Source organism: Denticeps clupeoides, chromosome 20 (genome assembly GCF_900700375.1).
Source record: "Denticeps clupeoides chromosome 20, fDenClu1.1, whole genome shotgun sequence".
Lineage (NCBI taxonomy): Eukaryota > Metazoa > Chordata > Actinopteri > Clupeiformes > Denticipitidae > Denticeps > Denticeps clupeoides.
The window spans coordinates 11038386-11054749 of NC_041726.1; the positions used below are offsets into that span (position 1 = coordinate 11038386).

At 46.1% G+C, this 16364-nt stretch overlaps 1 protein-coding gene across 2 annotated transcripts in view; it reads left to right on the forward strand.

Annotated features, from left to right (window-relative positions):
* trit1 (tRNA isopentenyltransferase 1) overlaps positions 1–16087 on the forward strand; it is a 37486-nt gene extending 21399 nt beyond the window's left edge. The window contains exons 7-12 of one of the 2 annotated variants that reach the window (XM_028963863.1): positions 485–597; positions 1440–1517; positions 5020–5070; positions 13538–13647; positions 14020–14137; positions 15378–16087. In XM_028963863.1, coding sequence (XP_028819696.1) covers positions 485–597; positions 1440–1517; positions 5020–5070; positions 13538–13647; positions 14020–14137; positions 15378–15553 — 646 coding nt within the window. In that variant the 3' untranslated portion in view covers positions 15554–16087. The remainder of the gene's footprint in view (positions 1–484; positions 598–1439; positions 1518–5019; positions 5071–13537; positions 13648–14019; positions 14138–15377) is intronic. The other variant, XM_028963864.1, reaches the window with a different exon arrangement.
* The last annotated feature ends 277 nt before the right edge of the window (positions 16088–16364 follow it).

Consider the following 16364-nt stretch of genomic DNA (forward strand, 5'->3'; position numbering starts at 1 on the left):
GCCATCTCTCCTTACTCGGGGAGAGCACGTCCACTGTGTGGCAAGGTCAGTCCGACCCTACCCCCCCCCCACCCGCCCTTCCTCTCCATTTCCCCTGCTCTCCTTTCCCTCTCTCTCTCCCTCTCTGTAGTGAGCACAGAACAGAGCCACACATCCTGTTAGGAGTTTAAAACTCAACCCCACTCCTCCACACTTCTGTTTATGGATGTAGGGGGGGTTCGCTGATTTCCTCGGAACCCTGCGAACCCCCGTGACCCGGCTTTTCCGGAGCGTCGATCTGTACGGCCCTACCAGAGAACAGCGCAACCTTCATTTTCCGACACAAGGATAATGTGCCCGTTTTAACTAATCACTCCAGGCATTTATCATGTTCCTCACCAGGATTAGAAATCATTTATATTCTCAGTAGCTCTGACTGACTGGCTCTTACACTGGTTTCGTATGTGATTATGCTTACGGTAGACCCCTCTTCTCCATTTCCCAGTCAGAACTACCAGCATGGCATCTTCCAGTCCATCGGCTTCAAGGAGTTTCATGAGTACCTCACAGCGGCAGGGGACACCAGCCAGGAACAGCGGGACAAGCTGAAGGACAAAGGTGCGGTCCTGTCACCGTCTGCACGCTTACTAGATTAGCTACACTGTCACTCGGTGATAGTAGCCTACTGGGTAGGAAACGCTTGGTCCAATACCCACTTTCTAGCTTTGTGTCCATCAGCAGGGCACATGGTCCTCTTGGACTGGGGGGGGGGTTGTCCCTTTCTGTGATAGCCAATTTGCTGATCCAAAGCAACATCCCAAAGATCACGTAATAAACCCACAGCAGCTTTCTGAAGAGAATCCATCTCACTTCGAAGGAAGTACTTTTCCCAGGTGCAAGTTCTCCTGTGTGCAGGATGCTGCAGCATCCTGTCATTTTGCCCCTTTCCTTGTGACTAGGAAGCAAAGAGGAAATGACTTGTTATGCCCAGAGATAGTGACACAGGTTTCACCACTCTTTATTTCCCCGCTTGTGAGATCAGAAGGACCTGGAAATGGGAAATGGCATCAGACTTAACAATAGGTTTGGACACGAGCGGGTCAAATAGGATGGACTCATGGGATGGGTAAAGCACTCATTCATGGACCATGTTGGAAGGAGCCTTCTAAACTGGTACAGACAGGCACATGCTGAGTGCCGGTCCGGCTGCTGTTCTCGAGGCAGTTTTGTTTTTTTGAGAATGGATGCCAGAATGACGGACACACACACACACACACACACACACACACACACTTTTAGTTCCTTCCTTTTCTTGTGACTGAGTGACACTGCTGCCCTGGGGTTACTGTGGGCTGCCGGTAAGCAAAATACCTTCATCTCTGTTTACTCACCACTTTTTATGTTTTGTTTGAATTCTTTAGCTCTTCTCTCTCTGTCGCCCCCCCCTCTTTAACCCACAGGTATCGAGGCGCTCAAGATGGCCACACGGCGCTATGCCAGAAAACAGAACAAGTGGGTCCGGAACAGATTTCTGAAGAGTGAGTACCGCCTTCCACCTCAGCCGTGTTGCTCTTTTATACACCGTTCTTGTTGAATCGTGCTGGAAGTCCCCCTGCTCTCCTAAGCTCTTTAGCTCTGTGCTGTTGCCAGGGAGGAGCTGAAGCATCAGCAATTTGGCGGCAGGTTTAGTAGCTGATACAGCGGTCTGTGTGGTGTATTTGAATGAGCACTCGGTGCTCGATTGTGCGTCAGGGTGGTAGTAGCCTAGTGGGTAACACACTCTCCTATGAACCAGAAGACCCAGGTTCAAATCCCACTTACTACCATTGTGTCCCTGAGCAAGACACGTAACCCTAAACTGCTCCAGGGGCGACTGTCCCTGTAAATACTGATTGTAAGTCGCTCTGGATAAGGTGTAAATGCTGTAAATGTAAATGTAAATGTAAAATGTAAATGACTGCGAGTCTCCGTGTGTTCACATTTGACTGTGCATGTCTGAGTGGAGTAGTGGTAGTCGTAGCTCAGAAGTGAAGTTGGTCTACTCGTCATTATTATTTACATCTATCAGCAACCCACAAGGGACTAGAGCTTCATTAGGGCAGTGGTGGCCTAGCGGTTAAGGAAGGAATCCCGATCCGACAAGGTGCCACTGAGGTGCCACTGAGCAAAGCACCGTCCCCACACACAGGGGCAGTGGTGGCCTAGTGGTTAAGGAAGCGGCCCTGTAATCAGAAGGTTGCTGGTTCGAATCCCGATCTGCCAAGGTACCACTGAGGTGCCACTGAGCAAAGCACCGTCCCCATACACTGCTCCCCGGGCGCCTGTCATAGCTGTGCACTGCTCACTCAGGGTGATGAGTTAAATGCAGAGGACAAATTTCACTGTGTGCACTGTGTGCTGTGCTGCTGTGTATCACATGTGACAATCACTTCACTTCACTTCACACTGCTCCCCGGGCGCCGGTCATGGCTGCCCACTGCTCACCAAGGGTGATGGGTTAGATGCAGAGGACAAATTTCACTATGTGCACCATGCTGCTGTGTATCACAAGTGACTTCACTTTATTATCATTAGCCTGGAATCACACCGAACTCAAACACTCTGGACGTCTTGCAGCTCGATCAATGGTCTGCTACTTCTAGTCGGACCTGTGTAATGTTACTATTAGTTGTTTGAGAGAAATGAAGCACGATGTAGGTTTTGCTTTGTCCTCTCCCTACATTTGGGCGCTTGTGAAATAGTCACCATCTTCAACGACATGCCGAGTTCATAAAAGCCACAAACAGCACAGAGGCAAAGACGGGGCAGCATATGAAATAACCAGCCCCTCTCTTTTTCTCAGCCTCCGCGGCGTCTCTTCTCTCCAATCTGTCTCTGTCAGACGGCTGCGACATTCCTCAGCCCCGTTCTCACTATTTACCTGCGCTGACCTTATAAAACAGCGCAAGCTGTCCAGCAGTTCTCACACACTAACACACACTCTCCCACTGCCGCCTGTCTGCCTCTCAACACCGAGCAGCCATTGGGAGGAAAGCTGCCTTCAACACCCCATCGTGAGTGTGTGACTGAGTGATGTCAAGTACCATTTTGTTCTAAATTGGGGGTAGGAAAGTAGGCGATTCTGTACGGAAGTGTTGTAAACAATACATTTGTGTGTGTGTGTGTGTGTGTGACAGAGAGAGCGGGAACACCGTGTGTGTCAGTGATAAGAAAAGAGGTGCGGCTGAACCTGTAACTATATAGGCCCGAAGCCCCCCCCCCCCCCAATGTCTGTCCCCTCTCCTCCCCCGCAGTCCCCCTTCCTGTCTGGCTCTTCACATTCTTCCTGTAACAGCCCACCATCCTGTGGGACCCTTTGATCCATCCATCCCCCAATTCCCTTCCCAATACTCCCCACTCCTCCGACTGATGGCTCCATCATCATCATTGCTCCCCTCCTCCAAACTTCTCTCCATAACAGAGTGTGTCTCGGGTTTCCTGTGTGAGCCAGAGTCATTTATCTAACAGACCCCACTACCTCGCTTCTGTGATGACCTCACGTTCGCCATTGTCGGCCTTCCTTCTGCTGCCTCCCCTTGCCTCTCCACAGCCCTGCCTGACTGCAGCAGGCATTACTGCTTTTGTCACCCTTTCCGAAAAAGGACCAGTTCCTGTCCGCCCTGCTGCTTCCTGCCATTCCATGGCCTTTCCGAAATCCAGTTAGCGCAAAATGGATTAGACAGGAATGCTCCCTAAACCTCATTAAGAGAGTGTGTGTCTGTCTCAGGCCATATGGACTCATCACCCTGTGAAGTGCGGCAGGTGATTTTACACGCAGCATTTACACACATCTGATATTAGGGCTGTTTTCTCATTTTCACCTCCCTGTTAGGACTCGTGAGTTTAATGAGTTAATAAAAATAAAAGTCCCAGAATGTGATCTAGAATGTGATCTAGTTAATCTAGTTTGTTTCTGTCCAGGAAATATGTTTCATGAAATCGCGTTTTGGTAGCCTAATGTGTCCATTGGAACAGTCCCATCGACTAACCCAATCTATCCCTCTCCAAACAATCCCTGGGTTAATGTAGCCCAATAAAGGTTCACCGTTATCCCCAGTACGTCAGCACCCAGTTACATCAGTTGCTGGCGACACCCCAGGCCGCCTCCCCAACAGTTGCATTGTTCTCAAGTCTAAGTGGAGCTTTCAAGGCTTCAAGCCCCCAACTTCACCTACTCGCATACTTAGGAGAGGTGAGATCACCATTCCGGAGCTCGTTATCCTTACCAGACCTTTTTGGCTCTCCCTTACCCTCCTGACCTGCTTTCAGGCTTGGCTAAGCTGCTGAGGCGGCAACCCCCCAACTTCACACACAACCAGCGTCTTGAGCCTTGCGGCTAGGCTGTCCGCTCTCCCTCAGATGACCACCCTAATCCCACTGGTGTTAAAGGGCTGCTGGGAATTCAGCTTATTTGAGGTATGGATGGAGGGAGATCGGTGAGTGAGCGTTTGTGCCAGGGATAGTCTAGGAGCTCATTGCTCAATGGCCTGTTGATGGTTGATTGCACTCTGGATGGGTCAAGAGCAATTTTGTTGGTGGAACCCCCATCTTAAGCTTTTGTGTAGTCTGTATTTTCATAAATTCTGACATTCAGAATTAACATTTTGAAAGGCTCCAGTTCATTTACATTTATATCATTTAGATATAACTTTGGTAATCGGTAGTTACAGGGACAGTCCCCCCCCTGGAGACACTCAAGGTTAAGTGTCTTGGTCAGGGACACAACTTCTGGTTCATAATCGAGTGTTTTACCCACTAGGCCACTATCACCCTCGTTTCATCGATTAAGCGAAGGCCCAGTCTAAAAGAGAACTGCAATGAAATTCTCAGTTCACAAATGCTTTTTATCTAAGACAAGGCATAAGCCATGAATGGGAAAGCAACCAATTTTTATTTGACATTTTCCCAAATATAGTTGAGCACATTTGACATATTTTGTTCAGTTTGCATGAAAAATATGAGTTCTAATTCTCACTTGAAAAACAATGGCTTGCTTTGCAGCATCAAATAAAGGAGCAGCTAGAACATGGAAAAAGTTACAAGATGCTTCAGGTAACAGTTTGTATGAGAATTTTTATATTGCCCCCTTGTGGTCTCCAAAAACCTTTTTAGACTACATTACATGAAAGGCCAGCTGAAATGCAAAGTGCACACATTCTTTTAAACCCTATCAATATATTCACATGACAAACTGTAATCAATATATTAATATTTAATGACACGCCTAGAGTAAAAGGCAAGTATTAAAACCTTACACATGCTCAGTAAATTCTCCGATTTTTTTATTTTTTTTTTGCAAGCTGTCATTGTACTTGAAAAACTGAAGCAGTGCTTTTTCAGGCCACACGTGCCAGAGTGGTCATTTTTCTTTGCATTCTGCCCTTAATTTCCTAAAATCTTTCACGTTTCAGTCTTTTCAGTCCCCCCCCACTTCATATTTGTCTCCCTGTCTCTGAACAAAGGACTGCGTTGGGTGTGACAACTGGCACACCGTGTTTAGTTACACTGGCGGTGTTGTGTGTACAGGCCGGCGCTGTGCTGGGTTTCGCTTGCTCGGAGGGGGAAGCACGGGGGGCGCACGTGTTGTGTGTGTGTGTGTGTGTGTGTGTGTGTGTGTTTTTCCTGCCTATCAAAGACCACTGTTGCCGGCGTATTGAGTGCATTTCGCGTCGCGATGGTCTGGTGCTGAATGGACAGGCCGTGTATTGAACACAGCAGACCGGCCCAAGCTTCCCCCTGCCCAGCTGCCAGCCTGCAGTGCCCGCAGAATGGCCTCTGTGTTTTACAAAGGGGGTTAAATAGGAACCAGTTGCTGCTTCGGTTTTTGTGACAGTGTGTGTGTGTGTGTGTTCCTCTCATTTTCCTTCATTCTGAAAGGGCCAAGTCTGTATTAATATTTAATCAGAATAATAAATATGTGTATGTGTATGTGTGTGTGTGTGTGTGTGTATATATATCAAAAGTAAAATCACACTTTATAATTCTGTAATAGGATTATTTCATTGAAGAGTTTGAAAATGGAACAAAATTGCATGTCCTGCAACTCTAGTTCTGCTCGTGATTATAAGATTTATCAAATAAAGGGGGTCTGCTGCCTGTCACCGCTGTATTGCTGGCTGTTCTGTGGAACTCTTATATACCAAAGACAAATGGTCGACGGCTGTAGTCTTTTGATCAGAAATGGCCTTTTGATGAATGCCTATTCTGGGGGTCGTGACCGACGCAGCAGCGTCTTTAAATGGGAACCGCAAGGTGTGTAATAACATGGTCCGTTATTTTAGCTGGGTTAAATCATTTCCAATATTCTCCTGATTCCCGCCTGTCGGCCTCTGGGGAGAGACCGGATCAATGCGTGTCTGAACGGGTGGGCCTGGCCGATATTAAAACTGGTAAACCTCTCTTCACCGTACCGCGTCGCGGACCACGCCGGAGACGGCTGGACGGGTGAAGCACGTGCCTCCACTCCAGCGGCCTCGGCAACGGCTTGGTGCCGTAACCCCCGAGATGCAGAACGTGAGCGTTAAGTAACTGCCTGCCGTCTTTCTGTCGACGCCGAGGAAACCTGAGCGGGGAGAGCGACAGGTGCGGAACTGGGTGCGAGCGCCACCCACACACAAAAGAAAGTGTCCGGTTACGGCCCTCGACGCCCACGCCCGGCTCGGGGCGCCCCGGGCCCGCGACAGCCGTGTGTAGAAGGGGCCGGCGGTCAGTTGCTGGTCGCCAGATCTGCGCTGCTGCTTTTTACTTTTAATGAGTCATGGTAGACAGCGCGGAGGGTCTGGGGGCAAGCAGACACACGACTGCTGGATTACTTGTGTGTGTGTGTGTGTGTCTGTCTGTCTGTCTGTCTGTCTGAAGGAGTGAGGGAGGAAAAATGAGAACAGCTGTTATCACACAGCACCAGCTGTGACATTTTGGGACAATGTCCGTGCAGAAGTGGACATTATATCTCTGATGTCTTTATCTCTGTGTGTCTCTCTCTCTCTCTCTCTCTCTCTCACACACACACACACACACACACACACACACACACACACACACACACATTATTTACAGCATAGTCAGTATATGTGCTTTCCCAACACACTTTCGAGTGAATCGTAGTAGTATGCAGGACGTGATGTACTAGTCATTATATTGTGGAATATTCTCCAGTCTGTACGTCTGCCAGTATTTCCTCCAGAAATAGTATTTAGTTTTGTTTAATATTATGGTTTCATAAATACTGAAAAACATGTTAGTATGGAGTTTTGGACTTGCTCAATGGGACGTAATGATCTTAATGTAACAATAATGTGTTATTCACTTGTTGGACTAATGAAATCTTTGTCTACCTTTTTTCTTTCTTTAGGTAAAAGGTTTATTCTGAATTCTTAGTTCTCACTAATATATACAAGAATGCAGATTTTTTTATTTGCTTAAACTAGTTAGAATGTGAATACATAATGTTTCATTAGAATGTAAAAGTAATTTAAAAATGATATTTGAGGGCCAAATGAGCATAAACAGACACCACTCTTATAAATGATCATATTCAGACACAAACCTTGTTTATGTAGCTGTGCTGTAATGACGGGCCCAGGGCTGCAGCTGTTGGTGTAACAGGTGTGGTTACACACACACACACACACACACACACACACACACACACACACAGTAGCAGGTGTGGACAGGGCCATGAGCTCTCTTGGCTCGGCGTGTCTCTGTGGAGACGGGAAGCAGCCGGCGAGCGTTGGGGTCTGCTTGACAGACTGCTGGAACTGGAGTAGGCGGTGTGGTGGTGGTGCTGGTGGTGGGGGGAACTCATTTTTTCAAGTCGGACACTCGAGAGGGCTGCGGTCGGGCGTCCCCCCTCTCGTCTTTGCTCCACCGCCAGCGGGATTATTCGACTCAGATTTCACTGAGATTTCCAGCTCCAGAAGAGCAGGACCTCCACCCTGCATCTGCCAGCCCCCGGGGCAGCACCCGCTACCCCGCTGTCCCGCTCTCTTTAGCCACTCCACGGAGGGAGAGAAAGCGGAGGATAAAGAGCCACAGAGGGGGCGAAAGGGGGGGAAGTTCAGGTAGAGCAGGTGCCTGACTGCACGCCCACCTGCTGCCGCTGTTGTCTGAGGACCACAAAAGGAGACAAAAAGACGACCAGCCCTGCAAGCAGAAACTCGGCCGGTGATTTAAGTGCAGCCGTCTGAGAGTGTGTGTGCGGGTTTTGGCCAGCCATACAAAGGAAGCCTCCTCGTTGTGTGCCTTTTACCCCGCGCCTGTGTTTTGGAGCTTTGTTTCAGGCATGTTCTTACAGGGTGTTTCTTACCCAACCTCTGAGGACTTGCCAACAGCTGTTTTACTGGGCCGCGTTCCTACAGGAACATCAGGCATACGTGCAGAATAAGAGAAACCAAACTGGATAGAGGGGTGGAGAACGTTGTTTGGAAGGGTCATGGCAGATCAGCAGATCACTGATTGTGTGTCCATTTATCCGATGCTAGAAAATGTCTTTTTGAGGTAGCTATCCAGAGGACATCCACAGTCACCAGATCTCAACCCTTCTCAACTTTTTGCATATAGTCGTGTTTTAATGCAATGCCAGACTTTCATAGTGCATTGCTCATAGTCTTTACCTCCGTTCAGTTTTAAATCATATAGGTCATCAAAACCCTTGCAAAGTATGCTGTCCATCACTCTTCAAGAGTAAGAAGGTCCACCTGAAGCTGTTGTGGTCGATCATGGTACCCAGCACCTTATGCCGTCTTTACGTCACACGGTTTTCAAACGATCTGCTGGTCAAAGACAAATTTCCCTAAATCAAAGTAAAGTTGTGGAATGTTCCAATTGTCTCAGTTGTTTAGCAAAAGGCGACAATCCAAGCTGCTGCATTATGATAGGAACAGGTGTCACGTCCCCGTCTAGGGGTTGGGGAAACGTGACAACGAAGGAGAGGGATGTGTGAGGCGGGAATACACACGTACCAGGCCGAAATGAAATATTGTGCTTTTATTTACAGTGAGAAGTGAACAACAAACCAAAACCTAGAGTGCTGTACATAACAACAACCCACAGGAGGAACAACACACCATAAAAGGAGAGACTGTACAATTTCCACAACGAAAACACAACTATACTGACCACTCTAACACGCAACAAAGGCTTTTCGCTAATTTCTCTCCAACGCCCCCAATCTCAAATCTCTGGAGTTGTCCTTAAATGCTCCTGTCTGATGAGTCGATTGGCAGACCGATGATGAGGGAATAGGTAGGCGGAACAATCAATCCCAATCTGCTCCCAGCAAATAGCCTAAAAGGGAAACACACCAGACACAGAGCACCCCCAAACCACTCTACGGCACAAAGGACGTAACAGGTTTGATGTTATAGCCGGTACTCGAGTTGAGGAGGGATGTCATCCCCCCTGAAATGAAAAGTCTAAAACTATCATCCGCCCCATTCCATCCCTCCTTCTAGTTTATCAATGAATGCACAGGTCTATTGAGCAGTTAAATCCTCACCGACAGCGTTTTTTTTATGCTGCTTAGTTGTAAAAGTGGTGGGAAAAAGTGGGACATTGCTGGCCTATCGGTTAAGGAAGCGGCCTTATAATCAGAAGGTTGCCGGTTCGAATCTCGATCCGCCAAGGTGCCGCTGAGGTGCCACTGAGCAAAGCACCGTCCCCACACACTGCTCCCCGGGCACCTGTCATGGCTGCCCACCGCTCACTCAGGGTGATGGGTTAAATGCAGAGGACAAATCTCACTGTGTGCACCGTGTGCTGTGCTGCTGTGTATCACAAGTGACAATCACCTCACTTTTAAAACGCCATTCGGCGTTTGGGTTTTAAGCACCTTAAAAAGCGCTGTTCTGAACACGCCCTCAACTCCGCCTTTTATGGCGTGAGTCGGCATTCAGGGGATCTTGTGGACGTAGCAATAACAACACAGCTAATGATGTTCGTTTGGGGTCAAGCTTACGATAAAGTTACAAGTGACATTCAGGGTAGGTAGGTAAGCAAACGTTGCTTCCAATTAACATCACTAATTATATTGAGCGGGAATCAGATAGTCTACTGTAGCAGAGACACCTCGGCTGTAGCTATGAGAAAAGGCTTCAAGCAGAGTACAGCGCACACACACACACACGAGTGAAAATTCCAAACCGTTTGAGTACCCGACATCTGTAACATCTGCACCATGCATGATGTTTTAGGATAGTAGAATGTATTTTATCTTTTTGCTTAAACTACAATAAAAATTGTACAAAGCTGCTCTCCCATTATGTTCACTGTCGTCAGCACAACATATGTCTGATCAAGTATAAAATTCTCCACTGCCATGGTTTATTTTTACAACTATTGGTTATAGCTCGTGAAAATTATGATGCGCATTGTCAACAACCAATAGAAAAACTATTTAAAAAGAACTTGACCTGAGAAATGGCAAACATTTGAGTAGTTGATCTACTGTAAGATCTACGATCTTTGTAAAATCTTTGGGCATTATTTGTCACCTTGTTTGTTAGAGTAAGGACATTGAAGTCCTCAGGAGCTACATTAATAAACAGACAACACAACTTTAAATGATGCTGGTGCATGTGACAAATTGATGGGTTTGCATTCAAAACATCTGGAATGAAGAACTAGAGTGTGAGAGAGCTGCCATTCAACAGGGTCTTCCGCACATAAGATCTTTTTAGGTCTTTTTTTTTTTTTTTTTTTTTTTTGTCAGTTGTCTCTGTGGTGTATTGAAATATAATTACAAGCATTTTATAGGCTTCAAAGGCATCTATTGACAATTACATCAAGTTTATGCAGTGTTGGCCCTTTTTTTCCCAAGACCTCTGCAATTCGCCCTGACGTGCTGTCAATAAACTTCTGGGCCAAATCCTGGCTGATTGCGACCCATATGATGGCGATCACCGAAATGATCTCAGCAGGTCCTTTTGTGGCAGGGCTGAAATGCAGTGGAAATAGTTTTTTTGCAGGATTACGTTCATTTTCATGGCAAAGAGGGTCTTTGCAATTCATCTGATCATTCTTCATAACATTCTGGAGTTTATGCAAATTGCCATAATAAAACTTTGTATTTGTGTCATTCTCAAAACTTTTGGCCGAGACTTTACTTCAAGTTAATGGTAACTTCCAAACAGTTTCTTCTTCTTTTAACTTTGTACTTTCTACTAGTGAACAAGCTAAGTGAGTGGCTACTAGTTTCAAATTTGGTACAATCACTTGTCTTTAGATATGAGAATGAAGCCAAAAAAACTGTTGTTACCAGTCTGTTATGTCGATTTAATGAAAATGGTTTGTCATTGTGGAACTGGGAAATTCGGGATTTCTCCCTGTAGTCTGTGGCATGTGGAGAGGTCACAGGCCTCTTGTGCCACTAAGGTGGAAAATCCCAAGAGTGTGGAATCTGCGAGATCCCTGAACGGGCCTGCCGGTGTTGTGGGCTCCGTCCAGTTTCTGGCATTGCCCATCTTTTACACTTCTCCCCTTATCCTGACTCGTTTAAATGCATTTTGTCAAGTGCTAGACCACCCACCCGGGGATCTGCCTTGTTAGTGGTGCAGCCTAGTGGCTGCCCACGCTTTCACTACAATGAGTGAACAGAGTAATAAGTGTCAGACATCCTGATTGATTTTTTTGGGGGGGGGTTATTATATAAATGTCCTTTCTTCACCTCCAGTTTTCACTTTTTTTTGGGGTTTTTTTTTTTGTTTGTTTTTTGGAGGAGATTAACTTTTTAAATGATTTGGATAATTGAGTCATTGGAGTTAATAGGTGGTGGCCCTATGGGGCAGTGGTGGCCTAGCGGTTAAGGAAGCGGCCCCGTAATCAGAAGGTTGCCGGGTCGAATCCCGATCCGCCAAGGTGCTACTGAGCAAAGCACCGTCCCCACACACTGCTCCCCGGGCGCCTGTCATGGCTGCCCACTGCTCACTCAGGGTGATGGGTTAAATGCAGAGGACAAATTTCACTGTGTGCACCGTGTGCTGTGCTGCTGTGTATCACATGTGACAATCACTTCACTTCACATAATAGGATTTGGGCATTCGCTGCACTCGCCTGTGAACCCTGTTCTGGGGTGTGACCTCAGTGCGATGTCATGTTTGGGTCAAGGGGCACGCGAACGGCCATGCATTTCTCACCAAAGAAGGCTATTTTACACAGGTATTTATAGGTTCCAATGTCAGGGGGTTCTGGCGTTGAGTGTTTGTTTAAGTGGATAAACTGGAGTGAAAACCTATACCTCACTACACAATAAAAAAAATCTAAAATTAAAGGCCTCAACTGGGGCTTTATTTTCTCTCATCGACAATCCAACAACCGCGTCAGCCGCACATTATGCTGGTCGCAAAGATAATCGACAGTGGAGTAACACTGATGCCATTGTGTGTGTTTGGTATGTCTGTGTGTGTGTGTATGTGTGTGTTTCCGTATAGGCTCTGTCTACATGTCTGTTCCTGTGCCGCCGGCGCTAACGCGTCTGACGCTTCATTGTTCGCTGATCAATAGAGGCATTGGGGCCTGATTGCTGGCATGCAGCGCTGGCGGTGCTGACTCCGTCAGAACGCAGGGGGAGATTATCGAGCCGCTGTGAGTCAGCAGGCTTTGAGCGCTCCGCTCTGCACCCGGTGCACCCGCGCCGGCGCTGCCAGCTGCAGTGTTTCATTTCTATACGTTGCCCTTTTTAAAGAGCTTTGAAAAGCTGCACACTTTGAGCCTAAATGGTGTGCGAGAGTGTATACCCCCCCTCCCCCCATTTACACCCCAATATACCTGATTAAAAGACATTCGTAGTACAGCTCTGCTGCTTGCTGCAGTTTCTGAAAGAAGAATTAATCAATTAAAGACTTGAAAAGTGTCCTTAGCTATTCTAATTGGGTGCAATTTGGACAGTTATGGAAATATGATGGGTGTACTCACTTTTGTGAGATTGTATATAATCTCCAAAAGCTAAAATCTAAATATATTTGTACTGGGTCTGACTGCTGAAATTGGAAATGGTTTACAATTACTTATTTTTTTATTTATCAGACGCCCGTATCCAGTGTTTAATTGTCCAGCCGTGATGGCCTAGCAGTGGGCCTGTAATTGGACTGTTGCTGGTTCGAATCCTGAACCACCAAGCATTTACATTTTACATTTACAGCATTTATCAGATGCCCTTATCCAGAGCGACTTGCAATCAGTAGTTACAGGGGACAGTCCCCCCCTGGAGCAACTTAGGGTTAAGTGTCTTGCTCAGGGACACAATGGTACTAAGTGGGATTTGAACCTGAGTCTTCTGGTTCATAGGCGAGCGTGTTACCCACTAGGCTACTACCACCCCACCGTCCCCACACACCGGTCTGCCTTTCGTGGCTGCCCACTGCTCACTAAGGATGATTGGTTAGAAGAAGAGGACACATTTGTCACCGTGTGCTGTCCTTGCTGTGTATCACAATCACTTGACTTTCACTTTTTTCATTAAGACTTCTGATGCTCTCTTACCCGTCTTGGCTACAGAGACTCTAATCTGCCTTTACTCCAGGGCCTGGATCCAATGTGCCACCAGTCTTTGGCCTGGACGTGACTGATGTTTCGGAGTGGGAGAAGAATGTTCTCACACCAGCGCTGCAGATCCTGGAGAGCCTACAGAAGGTGCGTTACAAGTTAGATGTTCTCACTTTCCATTGCTTGCTTCTCATGCTGAATTTAAAGCAGGCAGGATGAGCCCCTGGAAAGCCTAGTTGATGGGGTGGCGCACCCGCAATAAACGCTGAAGGGGTTATTGCTTCTGAATAAATAATGGCCTAATTACTGCTGCCTTTTAATTCATACACTTGAGAAGCGGCCATTTCTCACAAGCACCTTTTAAGCTGGCATCCTTATTTATCACTTTGATCAAAGCGGAAGAAGCAAAGTCATTTTGTTGTTTTGCTAAAGGGCTAGATTGACTCTTTAATGGTTATCTTTATTTATATATATATATATTATTTCTTTATTTATTGCGATTATGATTTAATTTGACAGGGTGAACCAACGGCAGTGGAACCAATCAGAGTGGAGGGGGCAGGGCAGCGTAACAAGCGGAGTCTACACACGTGTGAACTGTGTGATAAGATTGTTATTGGCGACCTGGAGTGGACTGGTAGGTTTAAAACCGGACGTGTTTCCAAGTAGTTCAGTGGAGCTACGTTTATAGGTTGGAAAATGGACAGTAGCCCGGTTAACCGGCTAGCTGGTGTGGTGGTAGCCTAGTGGGTAAGACACTCACCTATGAACCAGAAGACCCAGGTTCAAATCCCACTTACTACCATTGTGTCCCTGAGCAAGACACTTAACCCTAAGTTGCTCCAGGGGGACTGTCCCTGTAACTACTGATTGTAAGTCGCTCTGGATAAGGGCGTCTGGTAAATGCTGTAAATGTAAATGTAGCCAGTGTAATTGCCACATGAGTAGAATTGCTTTATAGTGTAGTGGGGGAGAGGAGAGGTTTAAAGAAACAAAATACACTTTTTCTTTGGTATTGCTAAGTGCAATTTGTGTGTAATTGAAGAGAGTTAATACAGCATGGTTTAAAAGACTGTTCGAAATTTCTGTTTTACAATGTCCTCTGGACATTGCATTGGCAACCCTATTTTTAAATCCTTGCACCCATTGGCTATCCACATATTCCCTATTCAGTGCATTTATTTCCATGTTTAACGTGATTGATAAACTGATGCATATTCAGTAATTTTATGTTTTTAATTAAAAAGTAAAAAGCAAAAAATGCAATCAATTTTCCAAATACTACCAACTGGGGAGTAGCTAAAAGAACTCTTGTTCCAATATATTATCTGTCTCTGTGGGGCCTTATTCGCTTGATCCAGGTGTCATTTCGTGTTTAATTCCAGGCTTCAAGGGCCCCCATTCTAGTGGGGCCCTGGGCAGCCGTTACAGCTAGTTGGTTTCCAAAAATGACGTCATTTTTAGATCGCAAAGCCGGTGCAGTTAACAAAGCAGTCAGGAAGGGATATTGCACAAGAACTGTGGAGCTGTAAAGACCTGCAAAACGAGTCCCAGAGTGAAAGTAGACCTCACCCTCCTCCCCCACCAAGATAATGGTGAGGGTTTGGGCCCCTCAAAAAATGTGCAGTCAACACAGTTTTTCATTTTAAAATGAATGAGGAAAGTTTCAAATATCATGTTTTCCCAGATTTTGAATATATTAAATATCCAGCAAACGATTTGTTTACTGAAAGTGCATGGGTAGGTTTTTGTGAATTTTTAATAAAAAAAACGATTCAACAGATATCTATCAAAATTGTTTTATTAGTATCGGTGATGTAAAAAGCTGGAGTTTAATTAAATTAATTAATTAAATTTTGTCTCTTGGTCATTTCCAGCTCATCTGAAGTCCAAAAATCATCACTACCACAAGAAGAGGAAAACCGAATCAAGCAAAAAACACGACCACGGCCCTGACAGAGACGCAACCCCACCAACAGAGCATCTTAATCAGGCCGGAGCAGCAGTCCCCGTCCCTCACGTAGACACATCTTTAGACCCGCCCAACACGTAGCGGTGTCGAACTGATGACCCTTGAAGGACTTTGATGGCAATTTGCACTTCCGGATATATGGGAAAAGTCCGTTGCAGATGGAACGAAGGCTCCTCCGCTCTTTTCGCTCAGATTCCCTTTTACCTTGCCGCAAACCATTGTGCCTTAAGCCATTACTATTGCATTGCCAACTTGGATATCAGCAGCACTTTTTGAAAAATGAAGACCGTACCATCTGTGAGCTTTCAGTGTGAGCGGTAGGCTGCCAGTGTTCTACGTTCCTTAAGTTTCCTTTGTTTTCGGCAAAAAGTTCATGTGCAGCCACTGCCTTTTTAATGACTATAATTAGAGACATTTTGTGATTGTAAATGGTGCTTTTCTGACACTAAGCCCTCTCTTAGGTCACAGTGAGGAACTGTATGAAGATTTTTTTTTTCTTCAAGTGATAAAATTGATTTATTATTATTTTTTTAAAATTGGCAACACTAATCCTGGATAATCTATGCAACGGGTGGGTTCTTCAATAAAATCCATACCTGTTTCAACAGCACCTTCTGAAGGAAACACTTTCTCTCGAACACACGCGCACACACACTCTTTTCTTTGTTTTCTCTGTAGTGAGTGGCTGCTGCACGTCTGTCGGCTCGGCTCCTGGGCAGCAGTTCGTTTTGGTCATTAGCGCCTGACTCTCCTATATCACAGTTCCTCTGTGGCCCCAGTGGGAGCTAAATATACATCGAGCCACACAATAACTGGAAGAGAGCATGTTTACATTGCGTGTGTGTATGTGTGTGTGTGTCGCTGCTGGGTGACTGATATATTTTTTTAAGCG